At 40.6% G+C, this 26,159-nt stretch overlaps 5 protein-coding genes across 12 annotated transcripts; 2 read left to right on the top strand and 3 right to left on the bottom strand.

The window, feature by feature from the left end:
* Positions 1-75: 75 nt before the first annotated feature.
* Positions 76-1,817, bottom strand: LOC134030974 (dual specificity protein phosphatase 13A-like). Its single transcript, XM_062474426.1, has 3 exons — positions 1,681-1,817; positions 1,131-1,348; positions 76-651 (listed from the first exon to the last, which is right to left on the bottom strand). The coding sequence occupies exons 1-3, from the start codon at positions 1,815-1,817 to the stop codon at positions 440-442; spliced, it is 567 nt and encodes a 188-aa protein (XP_062330410.1). The 3' UTR covers positions 76-439.
* LOC134030968 (sphingomyelin synthase-related protein 1-like) lies at positions 461-10,021 on the top strand. 2 transcript variants are annotated; one of them, XM_062474417.1, is made up of 7 exons: positions 461-589; positions 812-916; positions 5,570-6,139; positions 7,070-7,165; positions 7,248-7,365; positions 7,549-7,699; positions 7,870-10,021. In XM_062474417.1, the coding sequence occupies exons 3-7, from the start codon at positions 5,586-5,588 to the stop codon at positions 8,172-8,174; spliced, it is 1,224 nt and encodes a 407-aa protein (XP_062330401.1). In that variant the 5' UTR covers positions 461-589; positions 812-916; positions 5,570-5,585; the 3' UTR covers positions 8,175-10,021. The 2 variants fall into 2 exon arrangements, with proteins under 2 accessions (XP_062330401.1, XP_062330400.1); XM_062474416.1 differs by lacking the exons at positions 461-589; positions 812-916 and adding an exon at positions 3,892-3,990.
* On the bottom strand, positions 533-3,583 carry LOC134030975 (dual specificity protein phosphatase 13A-like). 5 transcript variants are annotated; one of them, XM_062474429.1, is made up of 4 exons: positions 3,347-3,583; positions 3,009-3,226; positions 2,292-2,503; positions 533-651 (listed from the first exon to the last, which is right to left on the bottom strand). In XM_062474429.1, exons 1-3 carry the CDS (start codon positions 3,478-3,480, stop codon positions 2,310-2,312), a joined length of 546 nt encoding a protein of 181 aa, XP_062330413.1. In that variant the 5' UTR covers positions 3,481-3,583; the 3' UTR covers positions 533-651; positions 2,292-2,309. The 5 variants fall into 5 exon arrangements, with proteins under 5 accessions (XP_062330413.1, XP_062330412.1, XP_062330415.1 ...); XM_062474428.1 differs by lacking the exon at positions 533-651 and adding an exon at positions 1,125-1,214; XM_062474431.1 differs by lacking the exon at positions 533-651 and adding an exon at positions 1,127-1,211.
* A 1,195-nt stretch (positions 10,022-11,216) lies between the features above and the next one.
* On the top strand, positions 11,217-14,899 carry LOC134030970 (voltage-dependent anion-selective channel protein 2). 2 transcript variants are annotated; one of them, XM_062474421.1, is made up of 9 exons: positions 11,217-11,346; positions 12,071-12,142; positions 12,299-12,348; positions 12,462-12,614; positions 12,723-12,775; positions 12,968-13,195; positions 13,549-13,699; positions 13,837-13,894; positions 14,008-14,899. In XM_062474421.1, the coding sequence occupies exons 2-9, from the start codon at positions 12,076-12,078 to the stop codon at positions 14,097-14,099; spliced, it is 852 nt and encodes a 283-aa protein (XP_062330405.1). In that variant the 5' UTR covers positions 11,217-11,346; positions 12,071-12,075; the 3' UTR covers positions 14,100-14,899. The 2 variants fall into 2 exon arrangements, with proteins under 2 accessions (XP_062330405.1, XP_062330406.1); XM_062474422.1 differs by having other exon boundaries at positions 11,270-11,342.
* On the bottom strand, positions 14,522-18,332 carry LOC134030971 (catechol O-methyltransferase domain-containing protein 1-like). Of its 2 annotated transcripts, none has more exons than XM_062474424.1 (7): positions 18,156-18,332; positions 17,184-17,314; positions 16,909-17,014; positions 16,601-16,719; positions 16,009-16,063; positions 15,784-15,917; positions 14,522-15,460 (listed from the first exon to the last, which is right to left on the bottom strand). In XM_062474424.1, the coding sequence occupies exons 2-7, from the start codon at positions 17,286-17,288 to the stop codon at positions 15,308-15,310; spliced, it is 672 nt and encodes a 223-aa protein (XP_062330408.1). In that variant the 5' UTR covers positions 17,289-17,314; positions 18,156-18,332; the 3' UTR covers positions 14,522-15,307. The 2 variants fall into 2 exon arrangements, with proteins under 2 accessions (XP_062330408.1, XP_062330407.1); XM_062474423.1 differs by lacking the exon at positions 18,156-18,332 and adding an exon at positions 17,516-17,667.
* Positions 18,333-26,159: the final 7,827 nt, after the last annotated feature.

The following is a 26,159-nucleotide window of genomic DNA, read 5'->3' as shown; positions in this document are numbered from 1 at the left end:
GCATCCATATGTTTCAGGTAGTTGAAGGAAAAGTAGTAAAAAATTGTGTAGTTACTTTTACCAGTTTAAAAAAAAATCTATTCTCTTTTCAGTGAACATATCGACCTTGTGGTTAATTGCATAGATTCTTGACCAGGGAAATGTGATCTTTAAGAATAAGAAACATTTAAGTGTCCCTTTTGAAAGGATTTTTGGTCCATGTATATTGACACACTGTGTGTACAGTACTTCGACATCAACATACAGTTATCTGTGAAACAGTCTGACAATTATAAGGTTGAACATCACATTTTTCCAAGGATGAAGTTGTATCTTCTATCTTCTCCATCTCTTCCCAAAGCCTTGATTCAAACTCTGGACATGCCTCGGGATTTTCTGCCTGACAAACGACAACGAGGTAATCCATCACTCAGATCAAGGTGTGGCAGTTTCTTCACCTCTAAATAATCACACACGTTTTCTTTTTCCCTCTCATCTGAAGATCCAGATCCAGCAGCAGTGCCAGGAAGTTCCTGTTGGGGTAAACGGCCCTCTTCTGCACCACTTCCTGGAGGGCATGACGGAGGGGGATGTGGTGGTAGAGCATGAGGTATGCCAACACCAAGCTTGAGGAGCGGCTCCTTCCCATGATGCAGTGCACCAGCACCTTCCCTGGAGCAAAGAGGCGAGGGAAGGAAAGGGAGAGAGGATTAGCGAGAGTCCTCCGTCTTATTAATATCATACATGACTGCTTGTCTCAAACTGTGGCCCTTCCAGTCCCTACTGAGGGCTAAAAATAGGGTCCACAGTTCATTGCCTTTGTTCATTCAAGGTCCCTTTGCAGACAGGCCCAGGCTGTCAGGTTAATCCCATACTGTCCTCTTTCTGAAAGGAGCTGGGAGAGGAACCATGGTTGACATTATAGACATTATGCAAGGTAAGGTTCTTTATTATTGCTTCTTTATGGATGAAAACATACAGTATATGATTGAGTATGCAATTATAAGTGTAAGCCCAGGTGAAGAGAGTTGTGTTTGAAAAGGAAGCACCTGCAATGTTTTTTTGTACTAGGCTTTTATTTGCATCAAAAGATCTGAATTGTGTTCAGTTTGGTGCAAAATTGACAATAGGAGAAAATGAAAAAACCTTACCATCTGGTGTTTTTAAACCTTTGTGAATGAAGTCTGCAGCAGGTTTGAAGTAAACATTCAGATCAAAGTGAGTGGAGTCATCTGCTGGAATACCACAATACACAAACTCGTTGCCATAAAACCTTTGGTTTCCTATGCTGCCTCGCTTGGAATGAGCAGCATTTAAAACATGAGTGATCCCTAATCTCCGCAAGGCAGTCGTGTTTTGGGCTATTGCCCTGGTAAGACAAAAAGAGGAAAGATGAATAACTGTTCTGATTGCTTTACAACTGTCCAGTACATATCATTTTCCAAACCTCTCAGAAAATGTATTGAGAATGCATATTGTATTTACACAAGCCTAGCCATCAGCCTAAATCTGACGCACAAGGTAATATGATGACATAACATTCCATAACAGTTCTCTTTGTTATCTATTGCAACACAACTAGGCAGTTTCATCATTATAATGATGCATAACTTTCAAAGTAGCCTACCACAAGATGTATTATTATAAACCAATGTAAGAGCAGTGGAATTCCCATAAGTGAGAGAAACATACTGTACTTACACATTTCCAATGTATACGTTGGGCCAAACCTCATCTATCTGATTCAGCTGTAGCTTACATGAATCCAAAACTTTTTGTAGGTCCTTCACAGACAGATACTCCTTTATCCTGTTGTTTAATGATGTCATTTTAACCATAGATTACACTTTAAATGAATAAACAGAGTACTTTACGCTACAGAGTAAACACTAGACCATCCACCCCTTCCCAAGATGATTTTTGCTAGCAGGTGTTTGTTTACTGTCAGCGCCATTGGACACGTACCAAATTTAGCGCTCAGGCTAGTGTGGTCCCTACTCATAAAGACGGTATGATAACAGCCCCAGATGCACATTTTCATTCAGCTGTAGGCTGGTTCCATGTTTTTCACATTACACTTAGTAATTCAATAAATCCAAAACAGCAATAATTTGCATCTGGAAAAAACATCTGGATTCTAATAGGATAGGTCTGAACTGATGGAACACAAACACCACCATGTGGTTAGAACATGCTACCACCTGTGCTACAGTACTGCTCACTGTAAATGAACTGTGATTACATAACCTTAATAAACACAATGTTTATTATGTATGTATGTATTAATGTTTATTGTATATTTGGGTCAATACCTTGATAATGTTCTCAGCTCAAGCCTTTGTGTGTAATTTCCTATTCAAAGCACAGAGCTGTTTCAGAAATCCTCTATTTGGAAAGATCCACCGTCGCTCTTTGACCTTTATAATGGCGTCCATTAGGGAGTAGTGGTGATGGATCATTAGGTAGGCTAGAACTAGCGACGCAGAACGGCTCACTCCAACAGCACAGTGGACAAAGACCCTAGCTGGAGAATAAAACAACAGGTGAAAATCATCAATGATTATTCATAGACTAACGGTGTGTGTCCACTACAGCCGAGCGGAAAAAATATGAAAAAATATTTGTGAAAAAAAGTAGTGGAAAAAATATTTGTGAAAAAATATTTTCTATCGGACTATAAAAGTTTTTAAAATAAGTTTTTGAAACTGCTCAATAGTTTTTTTTCCCCACAACTTTTTTCAAAAATCTTTCTGAAACCTTTTTGGGGAAACTTTTTATTACAACTTTTTATCAAAGATATTTGCGAAAAATACATTATTGGCCATGACTACAACAGTGACCTTGGACAACTACAACTATGTATTAGCCTAACGTCTGAAAGCTCCCCCTAGAGGCTACTGAGGGAAGGCAAGCGGTGCAGAGCGTTAAATAACGCTGTAGAGGACACACACCGTAACCTTGGTGAAGTAAAATACAGGATGGTATCCATGGTTTAATGAACTAGGCTATTCCATTCGATGATTCTTTACCTCCTGGTGTGTCAAGTGCATTTTTTATGTACTCAGCAGAGGCATAAAAGTAGCGTGAGAGGTCAAAAGAGGGAGAATCGTCAGCCGGGACCCCATGATAGTCCACAGAGGATCCATAGAAATCATGACTTCCTTGACAGTACGCCTTTCCGTGTGCAACATTAAGGACATGGGTGATTCCCAGCTTCCATAAACCGTATCGGTCGTTGGCCGCTGACCTGATCATAATCAACAGGGGGGAAATAGAGTAATCTCACCAAATCATTCCAAATCTCAAATTCATCTTCCCTTGCATGTTATCCCAGGACAACAATCAGCAATGGTTTTGAATGACTTACATGTCCGCAATAAACAAGTTCGGCCAAACTTCGTCCACGTGATTGCCAAACCTTTTACCCCCGTACAAAACCCTCTCCAACTCTTTCACTGTTGCAGCGTCAGATGAACCATTGTTCTTCTGGACATTACACATAACTGTGACCCATCAGATTTCAGTTTATCCTACAGTTTACAATGTAATGCATTTTCTAACGAATTTGTTCTCTAACCAATTCATCTTCTTATGCTGTTAATTTGCGATCATGCGGGTATAGTGACAGTGGCAGGTGTATTTGCCCTAGTCTAAAATTAAAAATAGTGTCCCAATGTGTATATTAAGTTACACATGTTTACATTTGGTGCTTTGGGGATTCTGTAATTTGTTATGAACAACATTTAATTTTGGTACTAAAGACATTAAGTCAGAAAGTAGAACATGTAAATCATTGTTTCAAAGTTGAAGTGTCATAGTACGCATAGTTGACCAGCAGGTGTCAGTTTTCCCGTACATGGTCTATGTAGGCCTACTGTAAAATATAACATAATTGCGCATCTTTTCTCATAGGTACGGTTCTGCCGCTTATGTGTAGCCAACCTGTGAGAAATGATTTGCATCAACCCTGTCATCGAAGTATATGTCAAAACAGATTCGAACTGGAATCCGGTGAGTATTTTCCACGGGTGTCCAAATAGCTTCAACCATCTAATTAATTGAAGTCCTGTTAACACTGCCACTACCACACAACTCAACTATGTGGTAGCTGCTAGCTAACTAGCTATTGACGTGGCTATCTAGCTAACGATATTCAGTCTTCCCATCATCTCTCTGGGTTGGCGTAAGACGAGCTGTGTGTGTTATATTAACGTTGCTAGCTTTATTGTTAAGTAGCTAGCTAGCTAGTTTGACAGATTGATGTCTGCGTTAACCTATCTAGAGCTAGTGTTAATGCTAGCTAACATCTAATCTGTTTTCTGTTTCGCTGTCAGTTCGTTTGTTGCAGCCAGCACTGTTGTATAGCCCCCCAGGTGTTACGGATTTACATAGTCGAGGACATGGATTGTGTCTCGCCGGAGAGAGCTACAATGTGGTCTGCACCATAGTTTAATGATAAGCATCTCGCTGACTTGCACTGACGGACAATACAGTGTATCCTAACTTACTGGAGTTATACAATGTCAATGCTGCATAAACATGATGCTCCACAGTTGTATTAATTCCTCTGTCCGATTCAGATTCAGTTCTAAGTTTGTATACAGATACAAATCTGAGCCAGAAGGCGTAAGTGAGAATCGTGTTTTAGGCGAGGCTGTCGTTCAAAAGCAATGATCACAGTGCATTTCTGAACTATTTTGTTAAGTTGTATTTGCTTTGATAGCCTAACCTTCAACTTGTAATTTGACAGTAATCCATGGTCAATTAATTTAATTGGTGTTTAAATAGCAAACAACTGGTATACTCCTTCACCTATTTCAAGGCTATAATTAGTAACCAAGAATAATAGAGGGTGTGATCCCCATTGAGCAAGCTTTCCTTTCAAAGACATAACTGTTACCAACAGTTTGCAACATCTGAGTGGCCAAAGTTGAACGCAAAAGCTCACTCTGTATGTCGGTTTTTTTCGGTGTTCCTTACAAGACAAGTGGATAAGAGCTAAGTGTTGTATGGGTTTGAAGTAGTGTGCCCTGTATCTTGAATACACTAGTGTCTGGACGTCCCCCAGTTCAGAATCGGCCATTACTCGAACTGTCTGGGTCTGGTTTTGGAATGATTACGAAACGTTGCTTAGCAGGCGATAGAAACTGACTCTGCTGATTCAATCGAAACTGTGAATCTGTTGTTCTCTAAGACTTAACCACGGGACTGTTTTTGCAAGAATAAAAAAAAATATATATATATATATATTGCAGTAGCTCCACTTATTTATTTTCATGTTTGTAATCTCTGAGACCTATTCTGGGTGTGGAACTTCTGCCCTGTGTTCTTATTCAGCATGCTAATACAGTTTTCCCCCCTCTGCTCAAATCATTAGACAGTCGTAAACAGTGTTTGCTCAGTCAAGTGCCAAAATCTTGACTGAGATCCTTCTCAAAGTCTTGTCTTGTCTGTACTTTGGTGCTGTCTCGAGACACAACTTGGTCACGTTTCCTTGGTAGCGTCACCCATGACCCATACCAGGGTCAGGGCCAGTATCTGTGTGTCACCTCCTGCAGCAAGTCACCTGTCGCCTTGTTTCTTTTCTCAGTTCTCAGAGTAGGGTGATGTCTCAGCTGAGCGTCCGACGCTGGACCCCCAAACATGTTGCCAAGTGGCTGAAGGATGAGGGTTTCTGCGACTATGTGGACCTCCTGTGTAACGTGCACCGTCTGGACGGCACCAGCCTCCTGACCCTAAGCGAATACGACCTCCGCTCCCCCCCGCTGGAGCTCAAGGTACTGGGGGACATCAAGCGCCTGATGGTGTCCCTCCGCAAGCTCCAGAAGCAGAACTCGGACATCCTGGAGGAGCTGGGCTTGCCCTTCGATGGGCACTCGCCCACCGGCAACGGTGGGGGAGACTGGCACTACAACGGAGACCCCGCCGCGGACTGCGATCACGCCGGGACGGCTCCTGTGGGAGAGGAGTACCACCAGTACACCAACGGGAAGTACAAGCAGCAGACGAGACGTCTGGACCCCGAGTACTGGAAGACGGTGCTCAGCTCCGTATACGTGATGTTTGTGTTCGGATTCACTTCCTTCGTAATGGTCATAGTGCATGAGAGGGTGCCGGACATGCGCACCTACCCACCCCTGCCAGATATCTTCTTAGACAGGTGGGTTGCTAACTGGAATACTTCAAAAAGTGCGCTAGTTTGTGTAGTATTTACCATATACCTATACTAGTTTATAATGACAACAACTGTGATGTTTTGTTGTGAACATGAAGGAGTGCTCGAAAGGCAGCAGTGAAAGTGAATATGATGGTGGGGCAAGTCTGGGAGTCAGGCCAGAAATGCTTTGCGTTTTTAATCAGCTGCTAGAATATCAGGCCAGATGGACGTTGTCACTGCCCTATTTTCTGCACGTGTCTGTTCTTAGACTCATGTATTTCAAATTGTGTGTGGTCATAGACTGCAAGAACTGTTGTGTATGCTAAGTTGTTATTTGGAATGTTCTCAAGGCAGTTTCAAGAGAACATTCTAAAAGGCGATTTTAGACTCTTATGCAGTGGCAAATGCCTAAGTGCTGCTGGCAAGATGATCAAGGGAATAAGTCGCTCTCTGGGTCTCCTGTGTTGGTTATTTAAGTTCCTCTGTTGACAAATTTCCCAAAATGAAAAGAAGCTCCTAGAATGTTTCACTGTATAAAATATTACTTTCTAATTTTAAGGTTGTTAACCCTTGTGTTATCTTCGGGTCATTCTGACCCATCAGTCATTGTGACCCACCGTCGTATTGCGACAAATTTACCTCATACAAAAACAAAGTGAAGCATTTTCTTTTAACTGTCGGGCTGTCTCAGACCCCCCACATTGGAATGGTTAAAAGAAAATTATTTGTATTTGTTTTTGTATTGGGTAAAATTGGGTAAACACAACGATGGTTCGTTATGAACCTTTGGGTCATGTGACCCGAAGGCAGCACGAGGGTTAAATAGTAAAATATCACTTTGGTCTACTTTATATTTTGTGTTTTAATGGATTGGGAGAAAGAATCTGACCAGCTTGCAATAAGAAGATTAAACCCATTTCTTTCTGTAACCAGTGTTCCTAGAATCCCATGGGCCTTTGCCATGGCCGAGGCATGTGGAGTCATCCTCTGCAACATCTGGCTGCTGGTCCTGCTACTCCACAAACACAGGTAGAGTAATGATCTGGGGCAGCACCCACACACTGTGTCCTGGATTCACTGCAGCGTTGTCATTGAAACAACCCCATCACAGGTCAATCCTGCTGCGTCGTCTGTGCAGCCTCATGGGAACTGTGTTTATGTTGCGCTGCATCACCATGTTCGTCACGTCCCTGTCGGTGCCTGGACAGCACCTGCAGTGCTCAGGAAAGGTACTTATTTTCCCACATACATGTAAAACAACAGCGCTTGGTTTCTGTTGGTTACATGGAAGCGTAAACCTGATTTGGATATTTGCTTCTAAGACGGTAGAGACTCATGCTCAGCTGAATGCATGCGTGAATAAATGGGAGTACTTTTCTCTGACCCTTTCTTTATCCTTGTCCTTCTCCCAGATATATGGTGATGTGTGGGCCAAACTACATCGAGCTGTGGCCATCTGGACTGGGTTTGGAATGACCCTTACAGGAGTCCATACATGTGGCGACTACATGTTCAGTGGTCACACTGTGGTCCTAACAATGCTCAACTTCTTTGTCACTGAATGTGAGTTTTTCACACCAGGTCTCTTGTGTTTGATAACTGATGTCTTGTCTCGTTGCTCTCACCTAGTGTCCTATAGTGGTACTTCAGATTGTAATAATCATTCAGTGAATATACAGACCTTTATCATACAGTTTCAAGCTAGCATTGAAATGTGTATCTTGGTTTTACAGACACCCCAAGGAGCTGGAACTTCATTCACACTTTATCTTGGGTCCTCAATTTGTTTGGCATCTTCTTCATTCTGGCCGCCCACGAACACTACTCAATCGATGTGTTCATCGCGTTCTACATCACTACCAGACTCTTCCTGTACTACCACACTCTGGCCAACACGCGAGCTTACCAGCAAAGCCGTCGCGCTCGCATATGGTTCCCCATGTTTTCTTTCTTCGAGTGCAACGTCAACGGGCCGGTGCCCAACGAGTATTGCTGGCCCTTCTCTCGACCCACGGCCATGAGGAGGCTCATCAGGTAGGGGACACCGCAGCCCAGGGAGCAGACGGCTGCTCTTTCCACAATGGCCAACGTGGGTATATGATGTTTTTCATTTCCAATAGTTAAGAGACTGTTGAAATGGCTTGCATGATCGTGATCCTAGTCGTGCCATGGTCTTGACAGGATACGGACCAGCCAAACCCCCTTATGTTCTGTGACTTGTGCTACCCCTGCTGGCATGTTGAAAGGGATTAAGCGATTTCTGTCGACTCTGGGGTTTGTTAGAAAGTGTTCACCTTCTCCCTTATTTTACTTGAAAAGTGAATTTATTGGGGTAGGTTAAGGTTGTTGTTTGTTTCTAAGGAATGGAATTGTGAAAATATTCTCTATATGAAGTGCATTGCAAAGCTGGGAGCATCTTTATATGCAGAGTCTGAGATTAAAACAAATCTAGGAGACTTGGTGGTGGCAGTGGTGATGGTTTGGGACACCATGAAAAATATATTCTCAGGCACCATATGTAACCAAATACCTTATTTTGAAATCAGAATGAATAGTTGACATCCATGATTATACAGTTGTATAATCATTAAAACAAATTATTTTCTAAAGACTAGATTATTTGTCAGCATACATGGTATTTAAATGTTTCTGACTCAATGACTTAAGCTCTTATCTTAATATGGACCACCTAAAAGCAATAGTAGAAACATAATCTATGTTAAGTGTTGCTACATTTCTTAATATGAAAATGTGTTAACAATATGACATTCAAGTTGTTGAAACATATATAACTTTATTACTGCTGGCTATTATTATGGTTTTAAGGGAGTGCAAAAAAACATCATTTCAAATTAAGCAACGGTAGTTTTAACAGTATTACCTGAATGTTGAATGCTTGATTTCTGACCTGTTCTTATAGTACAGAATATGGTATTTTGGTTTCTTTCATTTTGGTACCTTGATCCAAGCAGATCTTAGTGAAAAAGGGCCATTACCAGTGTCATTTCAAAAACAGCCAAAAATATGGAATGAGAAAGTGTACAATTGTCTTTAAATCATTCCATTTGCCAATTACTCTAGGTGTAAAAATGAATTTGTATTTATAGGAAAAGCATATCTGATGAGATGTTACATATTGTGGAGTTGTTTAGCTTGTAACATTGAGTATTAAGTGAGCAGACTTCATGACAAGTTTACCCTATACGTATATTAATCAACATATTTTCTCAAATTGTTTTAGCACCTTCACAGATCCCTCATATTCCAATGTATTATTATATTAATGTATTAATTTATTTCACTTTGGATATGTCAATAGTTATTTTTTTACATTTCATGTACCAAGTTTTTGCAACATGCACTTGAACAAAAATATGTTTACAGTTGCTTATAACTATGTGTATGTTTGAAACACAATGTGCTTTGATTATCAAGACTGATCTCAGATGTTCCTCTCATTAGAGAAAAACAACATCAATAACACACTGGAACTGGTATTCATGGGTTTGCATGTGAGTGTAGATATAACCAAGACTTTAAACATGTTCGTGTGTTGGTTTTGTCCATCACGTAAAAACATCTTAACTTTTAAGTAGTCATTCATGTCATTTTGTTAACCATTATAGTCTTGGATGCCCAGATTATGAGTTCTAGCTAATTGCAAATAACTGCTAATGTTAGACACATGTTGTTATAGCTCTTATATTTGTGGTTCTGCGTTTGGTTTAGTGTTCAGAACAACAGTTTAGGACTATGGTTTTACTACAGGATGTTGAATTCAGTCATTTCCTACCAATGTAATAAAAATGTAGCAATGTTGTGGCTTAGTTGTCGTGCCAGTTGATGGCATGCTTCTCTTCCATCATTAAACTGAATTTAAAATCATGTGTGAATGAATTTGTGGTAAAAACAGGATTTAAATTTACATATACTTATTTCCATTAGTAAATTGAGATTGAAAACATATGATTCAACAGAGATATGCTCTACTCTGACAAGTAATAATTGGTGGAAAAAACTTCCTTTGCCTAGTACAGAGATTCCCAAACTGTGGGCTGCCAAACCAATAAAAACTAAAATATAAAAAATGAAGAAATATATAAATGTTTATACATACTGTTGGTAAATTTGAAAATACACATTTCATACATTTGAAAATGACAATTTGTCACGTTAACTTGCATACGTCCTATTTAATTCACTATGCGCGCATCACTTCCGCACACTGCAAAAACCAGGTCCCCAATTTCCGGTAAGCTAGGAGTTATGTAAGTTCTCGCACACAATATGCTGGTATTTTTTACAAGGAGTAAGGGTTATGTTCCCAAAATGACAATTAACTATGTAAGAGGGAAGGGGGCTTCAAATTGTACGTTTCGAGCTACATCGACAACTATGAAGGTAAGGTAAAAGTAGCTAGTAATCTAACTTAACACCGGATTTGAAGAGTAACGTTAGCTAGGCTAGTAGTTACCCAACAATTTTTAGCTAGCCTACATTATAATGTACCCAATTATCTGATTGTAAGCTTGCTTGCTAGTCGTTAATGTTAGCCTGTTCTGGTTATTAAAAGTCATGTTTCTAACTTCCATCAGAAGTTCTAGACCTGGCTTGGCCTATTTTTCATCGGAAATATGTATCACTGTGGTCGTGTGCTTATAGCCAATATAGCAGTTTGCCATTTATGTTATGGAACTATAGGAATGGTTGTAGTTATGCAAGTTACTTATGCAAGTAGGCGGGACATAACGTTACTACTTTATACTTGATCTAGTGCCAACCATAGACATGTCTATGGTGCTAACAGATACCGTCCATATTTACACACTGAGTTAACTAGCAACCAACAGCAGCGTCAGTCTGTTGTTGAAGGACCCAATCGTTGTGGTTGCCATGGCGAAAAGGAAGGCTTGCAATTGCCTTATATATAATTTCTTTAAAAAAAAATGCTCGGTTGAGTAGTTAGTATAATTAACATATTTTACACGTGTAGACAATAATAATTTTTATATTTCAATATTACATACTTGAATGAATACAAATACATTGAATTTGCAATTATTTTAAAGGCAAAAATCGAATTGCTACAATTGCTGGGTCCTGCCGCACCTCGGTCAAGAAGGGGTGTTGGTTGCGGTGTATCCTTCACATCGCCCTCCAGCTGGACACGATTTGCTGAGAACATAGACTGTCTCCCCGAACATTTGTCAGTAAGTACATAACTAGATTTATAGCCAATTTCCTTTTCAGTTGCTATGTTGTCCAGAAATATTTGCAGGTGAACTGCCATTTCACGGTGGTAATATTAGCTACATAGCCAAATTGTGTATTTTCAGTTGTTGGCTAGCTAGTTTAGCTAAGGTCAGCAACGCTACAACGCTAGCTAGCTACCGACTGTGCTAAACCGTACAATTCCTGTTAGCTGGCCAGCTAAGATAGCTACCTAGCTGTCTGGCTCGACAGTCATTTCTGCTGTCATGGCCAGTTACCTATAGAGTAGAGACGAACCTGCTGCTGTCATGTCAAAAGAGATTTTAACGAGTAGCTAGCAACAGGTAACTGGAGAGGGACCCTTTTAAAGTCTGATAAATGTAGGCTAATGGCAATAAGACAGCAGCATTGTCTCTTAAAATGAATCGAACACAATTAAATAGGTAGTATATATGAATCTTGTCTCCTATTCATGAATATGGGACAATAGTGAGTAAATGTTAGGTTTAAGTGGTTTTACACTAACGGGTAACAAGCTACACTAATGCTGCATCGCCTACTACCTTCTACCGACAAATATGCTCTTTATACCTAACTATGGTGAACAGATCTAGTTCAGTTTCATTATTAGACATCAGGAACTTAACTAACTGGGGCATGCAGAATTCTGTCATTAAGTTGATAGAGTAGCTTTTTTCAAATCCTCTAACTATTCTCTCTCAGGAAGAATGGCTGTCCCCCCCTCATACGGCGACCTTGGCAAATCAGCAAAGGATATCTTTAATAAAGGATATGGTGAGTTTAATCAAAATTAGATCCTACTATTGACCGACCTGTAAAGATGTAATCTTTGACATTACACAATACAAAACCTGCACACAAACGCTTGCTTTTGGCAAAGCCAAATAATAAAATTGCTTTAAACAATGTTGTGGTCGTTTTATTTAACAGGTTTTGGATTGGTGAAACTTGATGTGAAGACAAAGTCCTCAAGTGGAGTGGTGAGTTAAGCTAATAAAGATGGTGTGTCCAGTGACGTAGGGGAATGTGAAGTGCCTTACCCTAGCTTACATGCATACATGGCCTAAGTGATCTTTTTGTTCGTTCTGTGTAGGAATTCAAAACCTCTGGCTCATCCAACACGGACACCAGCAAAGTCAATGGGAACCTGGAAACCAAGTACAAGTGGGCTGAATATGGGTTGACATTTACAGAGAAGTGGACCACAGACAACACACTCGGGACAGAGATTACTGTGGAAGACCAGGTATGCAGGAAAAAGACTAACCCGTTCATGAAATGCAACGTGTGTGTTTGGGGGATGTATCAATGTTAATGAAATTGTTTTGATGTAATTATTGTTTTCTCCTTTTAGATTACTAAAGGGCTGAAACTTACATTTGACACCACATTCTCACCAAATACTGGGTATGTTTTGCTGTAAAACTATCAATCTGAGTTGAATATGTCTCACCAAGCCTCTCAGTCAAATGGGATGTGCAAGAAAAATGACAAGGGAGCAATCCCAATGCTTTGTGTAACCTAACTATACATGTACTGGATACAGAGTGAATTAAGGGATCCCTTTCATGTACCTTTTCCCTGTGTGCTGTTTCACAGCAAGAAGAGTGGGAAGGTCAAGACGGCCTATAAGCGTGAATATGTCAACCTTGGCTGCGATGTAGACTTTGACTTTGCTGGACCTGCCATTCACGGGGCGGCCGTGGCAGGCTACGAGGGCTGGCTGGCTGGCTACCAGATGACCTTCGACACTGCCAAATCCAAGATGACCCAGAGTAACTTTGCCGTCGGTTACAAGACCGGAGACTTCCAGCTGCACACCAATGTGTAAGGATTTTCTTCACTAGTTTCATTACTGTATTTAAACCGGTTTTACAATTTTCTTGTGGTTGTATTTCGAAGCGGCGTATAGCCCGGTTTTAGAACACAAAAGCGTATCAAGTGCGGCATATATTTCAGTGCGGGTTAAAATCCGATTTACAAACACAAAGCTCCCATTCTGGTGGGCTGCGGGTTATAGAAAATGCGGCTTGTTTTTCGAAAAATACGGTAGTCTTTCACAGAAGAGAGGTAAATAGAAAATGGCAGGGGGGGGGGGTGACTCTGCAAATCTCCAACCACCCCCCATATACAGACTAGGAACTGCTAATTAATGTTTGTGGTTCATGTCTGTGTTCCAGTAATGATGGCACAGAATTTGGTGGGTCCATCTACCAGAAGGTGAACGACAAGCTGGAGACTGCTGTGAACTTGGCCTGGACCGCAGGGAGCAACAGCACCCGCTTTGGCATCGCTGCCAAATACCAGCTGGACTCCACTGCCTCCATATCTGTAAGTGGTTCTAGTTCTTCTAATTAATAATAGTCATAAGTGGGTACTATTGGGAAATTGATAGTCTGGTACATTGCATATAGATGTTATTTGTAATGTTTTAGTTAACTAGTTGTGCTGCTTTTTATTTTTTCAAGGCTAAAGTGAATAATGCCAGCTTGATGGGAGTTGGCTACACTCAAACTCTACGGCCAGGTGAAAATTAGCTCTTGTCGCCATAGTACCGCTTACATTTCACCTCATAATTACAAATAAATACATCTATTTCTCAAATTTTAAAACTCAAATGTCTTCTCTGTGTTTTGCAGGTATGAAGCTTGTCCTTTCTGCACTGGTCGACGGGAAGAGCATCAATGCTGGAGGCCACAAACTGGGACTGGGGCTAGAGTTGGAGGCTTAAGCATCTCCACAAACCCAGTGACCTCACAGTTAAGGTAATATCAGCAGAAACTGGCCTTGCGTGTCTCCAACCCACTCAGCAAAACACTCTCCCACAGGGATCACCCCCCCCCCCTGTCCTGATACTGTTAGATGGCCTCCCTTACAACCACTGTTTAAATTTGTCGCCATCATGTGTTTACTGAGTCTGTTATTTATACAGCCATGTACCTCAACCCTGTTCAGTTCCTGCTATGATACACATCCTTCTAATTAACGCAAACCTGTATTTGTTGATTTGGTTCATCAGACAATCCAAGTACAGTTCTAAGAGAATTTTCAGATTTTACTTGTGTGATAATATAATCTGAACATAGAATGTAAACCTGAACTTATTTTGCACACTAGTGGATACCTTTTTACCTTTTTATTTATACCCTACACTCTCCCTTATCGTTTGCATATGTATTAGCATTTCATTAGTAAAATGCTTTGCCTGTTGTCATGGCTGCTCCTACTTAAAAATGCTTACCAACTAGACACCATTTGATTGGATGATCTGTATTTATAAGATGTTTATTCTTGCCCACCCTGAGGTCAAATGCAGGCCTAACCTCGATTATCTTGATCAAACTGCTTCTTAGTTGAACATGGAAGTTGCAAGACGATGCCAAATTGTTTTTTCTCCGTGTGATTCGAGTGATGGTACAGATCTGAGTGCCTCCTCTACATCCCCCATAGTTGTGTAAAATTGATTGGGAAATTGATCAGAAACCTAGTCAGTGTGTATGTCTACCTTTGCAATAAAGTCTTTAAACAGAAGCAACTATTGTTTCAAGAATGTTTTAACTACTAACTGTAACCTGTATTATAGCGGTACAGTACCATTTTCAATAGACCTTGGTTAACGGTGCATGTCATCAAAGATTGATCTCATTCAAGTAACAAACCATGTACAATAAGTAGACACTTTTTCAGGCTTTGGTATTTGTATTCCATGAACTAAACAGATGTACTATATGTACACACTCACAATACTCTCAGTCATTTTCGTACTCACAAAGGAACAATTACATTATCCACAATCTTAACAGTTGAGCTATAACATCGACGTTAAGGAACAGAGACCTGATAAGATGTGGTAAGAAATAAAGGAATTCTAATATAAGCCCTTACCATTAAGGACAGTTACCTGATTGTCATTACTTAATGGAAACACAAAGGCATAAGCTACAATTTGAATGCAAGTGTCAGTCCATCTCCCACAGTAAGCATGCTCAGGTTGATTCGCACATCTCGATGCAGCTTCTTGTTCAGCTTGTCGATGGCCTGGGTGTCTACATCATCTTCTGCAGGGTTGACAACCTTTCCGCTCCACAGGACCTGCGAAACAAACCCGGGGCAAGAGCACCGCTGTCCATCAAATGGTTGAAAGCAATCCTTCCATCCTAGTCTAGTCCATCCTAGGGGTTCAGATGGCTGAGCGGTTAGGGAATCGGGCTATTAATCAGAAGGTTGCCGGTTCGATTCCAGGATGTGCAAAATGACGTGTCCTTGGGCAAGGCACTTCACCCTACTTGTCTCGGGGATGTCCCTGTACTTACTGTAAGTCGCTCTGGATAAGGGCGCCTGCTAAATGTAAATGTAGTCTGATCCAGGTTCATTTAACAGACACACTGAGGCAGTCGTGAAGCAGGAATACTCACGTTGTCAATGGCGATGATGCCTCCCTTCCTCAGGAGCAACAGTGACTTCTCATAGTAGTTGTTGTAGTTGGCTTTGTCTGCGTCGATGAAGATGAAGTCAAAGGTCTCGGCCTCCCCGGCAGCCAAGAGGTCATCTGAGGAAGATGGCTGCCATGTCAGCGTTGTTGTTGTGGTGATCGTGTCGCAGTGTATGTTGTGGCGTTATAAAAACATGGCATACCGTACCTAACGTCTTCAGAGCAGGTTGTATGCGTAGATCAATTTTATTTTCCGCTCCAGCCTGCAACAAAGATTTTAGATTATGAAAATTATTTGGTAAAGAATATATATTAAACGATGTACATTTTAAGCTAAACATTCCCATTCAATGCCTTTTGACAGGTCTTTAACATTAAAACTACTATAACCACAGCTAATCACGTCTCAAAGTGAATCATTATGATCTCTATAGTTAGACATGATAAATGATTAACTCAGGTATGCCATCTTGTGTGTTACTGATAATGCCCGTGACACCAAAGCATGCACTCTTCAGTCAGGGTGCAGTCAGTACTCAGCCAGCAAAGATGGCGTTCATAATGACATGCAAGTGTATCAATCAGAACTTGTATCCGTTACCTTGGGAACCAGTCAATCCACTGCACTCAGCACTTGCCATAATGGGAATATAGTATCAGTCAGTGCTATTGCATTGCACCTCCAAATATTTTAACGATCTTCACAAGCTTGGTTTGTTAGCTTCACTAAAGATAGTACAAATGGCAAGCAAACTGAGAAATTTATGAAATTATATTTTAGGAAACAAACCCATGATTACCTCCTTCCAGAAAGGTTTGCCGATGTTTGTGAATGTCTCGTTGACGTCACAAGCCACCATCTTTCCGTCCTCTGGCAAAACCAATGCTATGCTCAGAGTATTGTATCCAGTGTATACTCCTGTTGGCCAGTGACCAAGGATCAAGTTCATTGGGTCAATTTACATAATCGACAATGTTGATCTATTTTGGAGACTATAATGGTAACACTGAAATAACTACCACAAACCGATACCATGCAAAGGCTTACACATGGTCATAAATGCTCAATTAAATATGTATAATATGTGTTAATATATAATGTGCATACCAATCTCTATAGCTTTTTTGGCTCTGATAAGTCTGGCAAGGTTAGCCATCAACTGGGACTGCTCACAGGCAACCATGATAAAGTTCAGTGGATCCTCCATGGTTCTCTGAAAGAGAAAGATCTTCATTTTAATCCCAAATCTTATTGTACAACATGACTAAAAAAGATTTGTTCTTTTGTTTTTAACCATAGTAGGCTACTCAGGGTCAATGTACAGTATATTCCTGGTGGCTTTGTTTGCACTGGTTCATGTTCAATCAGATCATCCCATTTACCAGACGCAGTTTTTTCAGGGCCGGATGTTCCCTCATCGAATGATTGATAACATATTGCATCAACGGGTTATCTTTTCCTCCACTGTGGCTCTTGAAAATGTCCATGCTGGAAACTCGCGATCTTCTTTTGCCTGAGGAAGACATGCCAGCTGTATAAGTATCTCCCTAACAGCTTGAATGGTAAGATCAAGTAAAACAGAACGCACACCTGCAGCAAAATCACAACCTGTCTTATCTGACAGCCAATATGCAGCACCACACATGCAATTTAACTTTTGACATTTACTTTTCTAAAGAAGTAAAGTTGGACCCCAAATCTTTTTCCGCCTTACCGATGTAGTACCCAGCAACAAAGGCAAACCCTAGTGTTGCAGATCCAATCAATGCTTCTCTCGATACATTGTACAGTGACATTGTGTAAAAGCACCGTGTCTAATCACTAGATCAAGGACTAGTAACATCGTTTCCTTGTTTGCATAACACACTGCCGTAATACCGGATAATACATTCTTTACTCTAAAATCCATAGTGGACACCGACTTGAAATATTTTGACGCGCTGATATTACAATGATTTTGGTAATAAAAGTGCAGTCATGTGACGGTCATATACTGGGTATGTGGCTACAGTGTTGTCTGGTGTCAAAAAAAAAAATCAAAATAACAAAAGACATACAAGATACTCGGTGTATACTAAATAGCCTACACTCGACAATGTGAAATTTAGATTTTGTTTTTTTTTGCAATTAACAAAAATCATTCAAGCATTGCTTTTTGGAAAAGCAACCACAATAAAATTCTTGACATCTTCAACTTTTTATCATAGAACACGTGTTATTGTTTCTGATCATTTGGATGTGGTCAACAAATCAAGTGCTTTATTGACAGATATGATGAAGAAGCACCTAATAATTTACCAGTATAGAAATGTTAGAATGGTGCCTAAAGCAATGTTACAGTATAGCGTACTCACCGCGTGCCGAAAATATCCTGTGATGCTTGTTTTACAATTATTTCTGGTGCCTTATGTTCAAACTGCCGAGTGTGCCGAGTGACCACTGAATAAAATGGCCTCTGAGGAGGGATGGAGGAAGGAGGGTCTGTGATGGTGAATAATCAATTTAACGCTCGATTCCCCCCTGAAAACCGCTCTTAATAAAGAGACAGTGAACCGTAAAATCGTTGTGTTATGCAGCTCTGCGATGTCGTGTGTTTTAACACGCATTTTCACACACAAAAAAATCAATTTGGTAAGACTAGAATGGTTTATTGGGTTGTTTTTGTGTCTGCTTACATACATTTGACTTAATTTATGCGAATATAGTCTCTCGTCTCCCCTGGACTTTTTCCAACGCTGATCTCATCCCATGTTTTGCACATATTTGCAAATTCCGTCAAGTGAACAGTCACATAATCATCGATTTTACCACAACTGAAGCCAACAGAATTCCTTTAACAATATACTGTTTTCAAGAATGTGGAACAGTGAGAATACACAATGAATGTGCACAATAATTTAGTTTTGCAATGTCATGATGAATTGCCAAATAGTTATTTATACAGTGTAGCCTGTAGACGGTGCTGTGCAGTCAGTGCACTCCTGTTAAGATATTTTTCGATGATTTGAGCGTTTTTGAAATACCTCGGACATTCGTTAGCGCCTGACCAAGTTTGCCATGCTTTGTATAGGCCAATCAGAGATATGTTATTGCAACCATGTTATACATGTCATGCGTGATTTCATACAGACAGGGGCAGTATTGTGATGGGAATGGAACTCAAATATTTGCGATGGATCCATTAGGATGTTTATTTATTTTACATCGATTCACCAGTTTAATCACAATGCTTAGGAAAAAATAATAAATAATTAACTTGTTCTGTGAGTTGCACAACAGGCTCGTGGAGGCTGGTCCAGCTCTGGATCTAAAGTGAAAAAGCTTGCTTCTCCCCAGGCCCTTTCGTCCCCAGACATCGTGTGATGCCGTGGTCACGCACTCAGAGCAAGGCAGGGTGGGGGTCCGAGGGTGTCACACGGCTCTCACAACACTCCCAGACACACCAAATCCGCTGTTAAGACAGTCATGAGGGGGAACTCGCTCTTTCATCTGAAGACACATGAGCATAGGGTGAAGAGCAGCTCACATTATTAGCCATGATGTCAGAGGGAAGTCGCAAGATAATTGGCTTCAAGCGGGAGTGCATGCCTGCAGCCAGGCATTTAAATAGAACAATTCCATCTAAAAGCGTCGTGCTTTCGTTAAACACATGAGTGCTTTTGTATGCATCACAACAGTGTTGAAAACCTTACAATATATACACTGAGTCAGATGACTGAGCGGCAGAGTCAGATGGCTGAGCGGTTAGGGAGTTGGGCTATTATTCAGAAGGTTGTTGGTTCGATTTCCGGCTGTGTCAAATGACGTGTGTCCTTGGGCAAGGCACTTCACCCTACTTGCCTCGGGGAGAATGTCCCTGTACTTACTGTAAGTCGCTCTGGATAAGAGCGTCTGCTAAATGACTAAATGTAAATATACACTTTTATTAAGTGCTGGGAAAATAACAATTAAGTTATTCGAATATCTCAGTAACACGAATCACAAGTCTGTTAAACGTGATAAAATCTTGTGATAACGGCCGGTTCTTCCAATATAATCCAGAGCAATTTAAGTGTGAGTAAATTACTTGTTTCTTACCCCCAAATAGAGGTATATACTTCCAGGAAGAGCCACTAGAGGGAGTTAGTGTCTAAACTAGGCTGGCATGGTACCTACAGTCGACCCACCAGACTGTGTACCCTCACTAACTCATATTATACATACCTACTGAGTTTTACCAGTACCTGTCAATACCAACAACCCAATATCAGACATGGGTCACAATGTTTATCTCAAGAGTCTATTTAGGTGTCATCATCATAGGTATTGAAGCACTGCAGGGTCTTCTTGAACCATAACATCACACATGGAGAATGTTTTTCTCCCTGCAGACACAAACCTGGCAACGTCTTCACCCGAGCTGTGCTCTGTGGTTGAGCTATTCATACCTTCTCAGGCTGATGAAGAGTTGGCTGGCCCATCAGCCTTGCTCTCCCAGACACAGGGTCTAGTTCCCAGGGTACTTCTGGCTGCCTGCCTGCAGCTGCTGCTGGTTACCGACAGACTGTGGACAGCAGGGGAGGATAGAGGATTTCTCTTGGGGACTAGGGCTCCCGCGGCTGGACTGGTGAGGTGAGGAGTCTGCCTAGGGCCTCTCCTCTTAGGTGAGCACACAGAGGATCAACAAATCATACATGGATCCAGAGGCGGTACACTACTTTTAAGTGTGTCTGGGAACTAAAGATAGTTTAGGAAGTAAAAATACTATCTGATTTACTGTACATGCAAGAACGTGTGATATGCTACTGCATGCTAACATGATGTACTGTAAGTGTTCCTGTTTGGCTGTCATGCATAGGCCTGCATGTGCAATGTGCCAATAAATTATAATTTGTGGCCTATCATAGAGGTTATTTGTGCCCTAAAAACTGTTATTATCTGCAGAGTATTTCTGAAGACTCATTAAGTGTTAACAATGCCCTTCAGATATCTCCGCTTTCCCAGACTATGAAACATTAGCTTGTCATATAACTCTGCTCTCCTCAACTCTTGAATTTGACTTTGGCAGCAGTCTTTCTCCTTGATTGACAGATGAGCGGGCGATACGACTCCATCAAAAAGTGCAGTCTGACAGTTCGATTTGACAGCCCTCTTCAAACTAAGTACACTCCTTGTTCCTGGTACTACATCATCTTGACATTGAGAGAAAAAAAGAATTGTGTTGATGAGGCAGATATCCTTAAACTCAAGAGCATTTCAGATGCTTTGGTTCATCCAGGCCTTCATGGCATTACAGTAAATACACTGTACAACACTGATTTATTTAACGTTCATACTTGTAAAGCTTGGCACATTATCTGCCAAAAGAGGGATTTACAAGTGAACCTGGCCCTTTCATCTTTATTTGTCAATTATTCATCTGTAATCTGAAATGTGTTTTGCCATTAGCAAAAGCCCTATGTGTAGTTTTGATCAGTCACTAAATATTCTCTTCTGCTGTCTACATTTGGAAAGTGTTAATTCTAATCATTGTGATATACTACATTCTCTTCCCCCATTTAGCTAATAAAATGCATAAATGATTCATGGCATCCATTTACATAATTTATAATTAAATCACAGTTTGATGGGGTGGAATTTATTAATTGTGAAAATGCATGTGCCGCCGTCATAATATACTAATTAATATCTTGTGTTTTCTGTGGCACATTGCTCGCTCAGCTGTAGTTAGCTGCTGTGTCTACTTACAGAGCAGGAGTAATGCAATGCAACAACAAATCATCTGTGTGTTTAAGAGGCAGAGTCTTGCAGTGATGGCCACAATATGCGTTTGCCTTAAGAACTTAATGGGGGAATCTCTTTTATTGGAGTTGTCACATGGTCTGGGTAATCATTCTGAACACTCTCCGGGCTAATGCATTTCCATTGTGCAGCAGCGTAGCTTGGCTGCGGGGGCCTCTGCTAGGAGGGTCTGTTCTTTTGTTTCTCACAGCACACGATCCAGGAACATTCTGGTAACATCAGGACTCAATACACGATCGTTTTAAAGATGGCTTTATTTTAAACAATACCACACAGTAAGTGATGTTCTCCATGTTGGTTTATAAGGAACACTACTGCCTGGGGGCGTCAGTTCAGTTCAATTTCAGTTTTCCGTTACCTTGGTTTGTCTTTGGTCTTCAACGACCATGGTATATCTGGTTTACAAAGCTCATTAATTCCACCTAGAATACCTACTTACCTTCACTGCCACCAGGCTTTTGCCATTAGACAAACAAAGGGTGCTCTTCCCTAATGCCCCCTCAGGGCCCGCAAGAAATCTGCTGCTATCTATTGATCTGCTGTCACCCAATTTCTCAGTGACTTACACATCTCCTAATTCCCATTACTGTGTGTGCATTGTGGCCTTATCAGGGAGAACAGTAATCCAGTTGTCAGCAGGACCAATAATATGAGGAGGCCTGTGACAGTGCGAGAGCGGGCCCATGATTCCTCCCATCCCCAGTACTCCCAGTGACCTCTGCAGGCTTGTGTGGGCGGTGGCAGACACAGGGATGCTAAAACTCCAGCCAGAACAGTTTGCAGATGAATCAGAAAATTGGATCTTGCTCATTTCATAAAGAGGAGCCCAAAAATAGAGGGCTATCTCCTTAGTCGTAAAGCTGTCACCATGAAATGTCTCTAGCAATGATGATACTTGATTCTGCTACCTCCCCTGACTCCCTGGGCCCCTGGCCGCTATCTCTTCCTTTCAATTATATGTTTCTCTGCTCTTTTAGACAAAGAGTAATAAAGCTATAAATCGTCTATCTGCAGAAGGTATAGACATTCTGTCTGTGAACTGCTGTTGAGACTGCCATAAACCACCCACAAAGTCAAAGATAAGGATTTACAGTTATTTAACATCCTCCTTGTCCCTTAAATCACAGTGATAAGAGAATTAAGTGATGACTATAGGTTCTTTGTCCTCTTGCTATTGATTTTTTAACAGAGCAGGCTGGTGCAGTGTTTTTATTGAGCACCCTATTTGCCTCCAGTCTACAGAGTAAAAGGGGTCCGCTCTTGATTCAGCCACAAGGGTGTTGGCTTCACAAATACCCAATTCCTTTATCTGCAAACTGACTCCAGTTTCAAGTTATTTTCAGACTCTGTTATTCAATATTGTCGTAAATCAAGGGTCAATATTTCGCCTGCAGACAATCTGCAATTAGAAGACAGCAAATCTTGTGGGTGATGTATAAATGTTAAATGGTAATCCTAAGAGCAGGTGTCAGAGCTCTTTCAGTCTCCTTGAAATAGACGCACAGGGCTAGTTCAGTCAGAATAGGAATCACATCTCTCAGGAGAAAACAAACGGAAAAAATCTCTTTTATAAAAGCGTCTCTTGGAATTGTCAGTTGTATTTATATGAAATGTAGAAAAAATGGTCTTGTTAACGGACTCATTGTTTTTCCTACCCTCAAGAATATTGTTCCCTTTTCTTTGTGCGGCATGTCCTAGTTTAAACAAAGACGTGTTTGGTATAGCAGAGGCTAGTTACTTTAGCGTGAAAACATGTGTGATGATCCAAGAAAAAGCCAAAACCCTTCACATTTAATGACTTAGTGACGTTTGCCTTAAAGATGTTGACCCTGGAGCAATGCTAAATGTCAACCAAGAGGATGTCCAGTTAACAAGACACACCAACGTCAACCAATCGTCTTCTTATTGACTGACAAAGCATAAGACCCTGTAATCCGATTCCATATGCTACATTGTATTTTTCTGGTAAAGGATGTAGATTTGTTGAGATCTGCTTCTTGTTTGTTTCGCCCCGGGGAACCAATGTCAGTTTCAGTTCCAAGTCACTGGCCAGGCTGCAGACTCTGCTTCACAGCGTGCCGAACAGTGTGTTCCTCCTTGATGAGGGGGGTTTCTGGTTCCCTCTGAATAAAAAGTCTTTGAATATTAATTTTGTTTGGTTATATCTAATACTCTAGTCGGGCATCACCAAAAACCTACTAAATCTATTGCATCAAGAGCTGTTATACAATTGGGCTTCCAGAGCTCTCAGTGTGTTATAGTGTAGTGTGCGATAATTCTTAATGACATCAAAGATGGAACTAAACTAATTTGAGAAATCACATCATTTACATTTCTTGAAATATTGATGAAAGATGTTAATTTGGTCCTTTGAGAAGAAAATACTTGTTGTTTGATGGAGCGTAGCTGTGGATTGATGTGACGACAGTGCCTGTGAATATGATACACTGTTCAAAAATATCCATCCATAACTTATGTCAAAAGCCGCAGAATCCTGAGCCTGCTTTGTGACACACAGTATGGATGAAAAGGTGTTGTGAATAAATGAGAATGTACAAAGCTATGCATACATCAAACATGGTTTGGGGCTGATATTGAATAAAGTCAACCATTGTGTCGGGTAAAACCTTTCAATCACAAGTTATGTGACAAAACATATTAATGTATAAACATGGTTTTCTGTACTTTTCTTCGGTAGTTGGCAGAACATCAAATCTCCAAAAAGAGTTTATGAGAGCTGGCTGGTGGCCTAGGGTTGGATACGATTTTTTCAATATCTTCAAAGGCTTAACTAGTGTCCCGTCTGTCATACAGCAGCAACACATCAATCACAGGAAGAGGCAGAGAAGCACTTCCTCCTCTAAGTATAACTAAGTTGAAGTTTATTTTGGGGGGCATTCGTCTTGTAGACAGTGACCCAAGAATGTCAGACATGTCATATTGCACCTCCCATAAAGAAGGTCAAGCAGGTGGTAAGGCGTTAAAAGGTATGACAGTACGACTCCATCCTTCACTTAAGGATATGACCTGTGAAATGTCCGATTTGAAAAGCACGCACAGCAACAGGCACATACAGTCTGTCAGGTTTTATGTAAGCTCTGGAAAGAATTTAGGCCACCGCACCTTTTTCTCTCATTTAAAAAAAAGTTGAGAAAGATCATTTTGACTGAGGTACAGAAGGGTAACATTTGCAGTGACCTCTTAAATTTTACCCTTCTGTTCCTCACTCAAAATTGTCCTTTTAAAAAATGAAAGAAAAGTTTCAGTGCCCTCTCATTTTTTCCCAGAGCTGTACAGTTTATGTACAATGTATATCTAGGGGACTGTCACTTAAACCCATTAATGAAATCTTTAACAAAATGAACGCTGAAGGTTGACTGGTCGTGTACTTGTTATTTGTTTAGTTTTTTATTTTGCTGTGAGTCATTCTGCTGTATCGATGGTGATGACCTTTCAGAAGTGTATCTAACCCTTCGGAAGAACCATCTTGTATTCCAACAGAGGAGTCACCCCTCCAGTTAAAGATAGCACTTCAGATTGTGCTGTACAGAATAATTACCATACCAATGCTCTAGGTAAATGATCAACTTAGGATAAGTTCCTTTTCAATCATTTAGAACACGTTAGCATACTACGCAGTTTAGACGGGTGGATAAACCATTTCTTTAATAACAATTCTGGGAGGATTTTGAGTATATTAATCATCATCCTGCACAGGTACAGTAGAAAAGATGATGAAACGTAAAAAGCAAGTCCTCTCATGGGCGCTCTCTTGCCAGGCTTCCCAGTGTTAAATCACAGATGGCAAGAACAATAGCTGAGTCTAAGTACAGTGCGATGTCAAAGCAGCGCCTTAAGGCAAACGCTCTCTGTGTACCAGTTATTGTTAGTAATGCTTTATCTGAATCTGAATATAGCTGTTTCGCTTCAAGAATAGACTCAATCTGTCTTGTTTTGTACATGTGTGACAAATGGCATAATCATCATGTAATACACAGTACAGTGTATCTTACGCTCCAATAATCCCTGCCTCTCCTCTTAGTTTATGAAATTGATTTCCTTTACTAATACATGAATCACTGTGGTCATTACTAAGCTGGACTCTTTCATTAAAATGATCTATATCGTCTTATTCCTAAGCTAGGCCTTTTGGAAGCCCTGCTCCAAGAATATACATCCAACATAGAAAACACACTGCAGGCAGCAACATGCTCGGGTAAAGTATTACTTAATTTATCCCACTAATGTAGAACATTGATTCTGGGCTGAGAAAATAGAGGACGACATATTCCCAGAGTCTACATCGTTAAGCTTTTAATAATTTAGATGTGGTTTGTGCGATAATAAATACACTGATGAAAGTTAAGTGGGCATAGGTGACAAATGAAATTAGAAAACCATGTACTTATCTGAAAGAGTAACATGAGCAGTGGTGGAAATCCATTAATACAAATGCTATGGCTGGCTTTACTGTGTTTTTCCATTGAGGCAAGAATACCTTAATGTTTGACAGGGGCACTTAAAAAACCCAATTGTAATTGAATAGTTGAAAACATATTACTTTACCCAAGGTTACC

The sequence above is a fragment of the Osmerus eperlanus genome, chromosome 12 (genome assembly GCF_963692335.1).
Source record: "Osmerus eperlanus chromosome 12, fOsmEpe2.1, whole genome shotgun sequence".
NCBI classification, from domain to species: Eukaryota; Metazoa; Chordata; class Actinopteri; order Osmeriformes; family Osmeridae; genus Osmerus; species Osmerus eperlanus.
The sequence above is the reverse complement of the archived record's forward strand: the minus strand, read 5'-3'. Positions and strand labels throughout refer to the sequence as shown.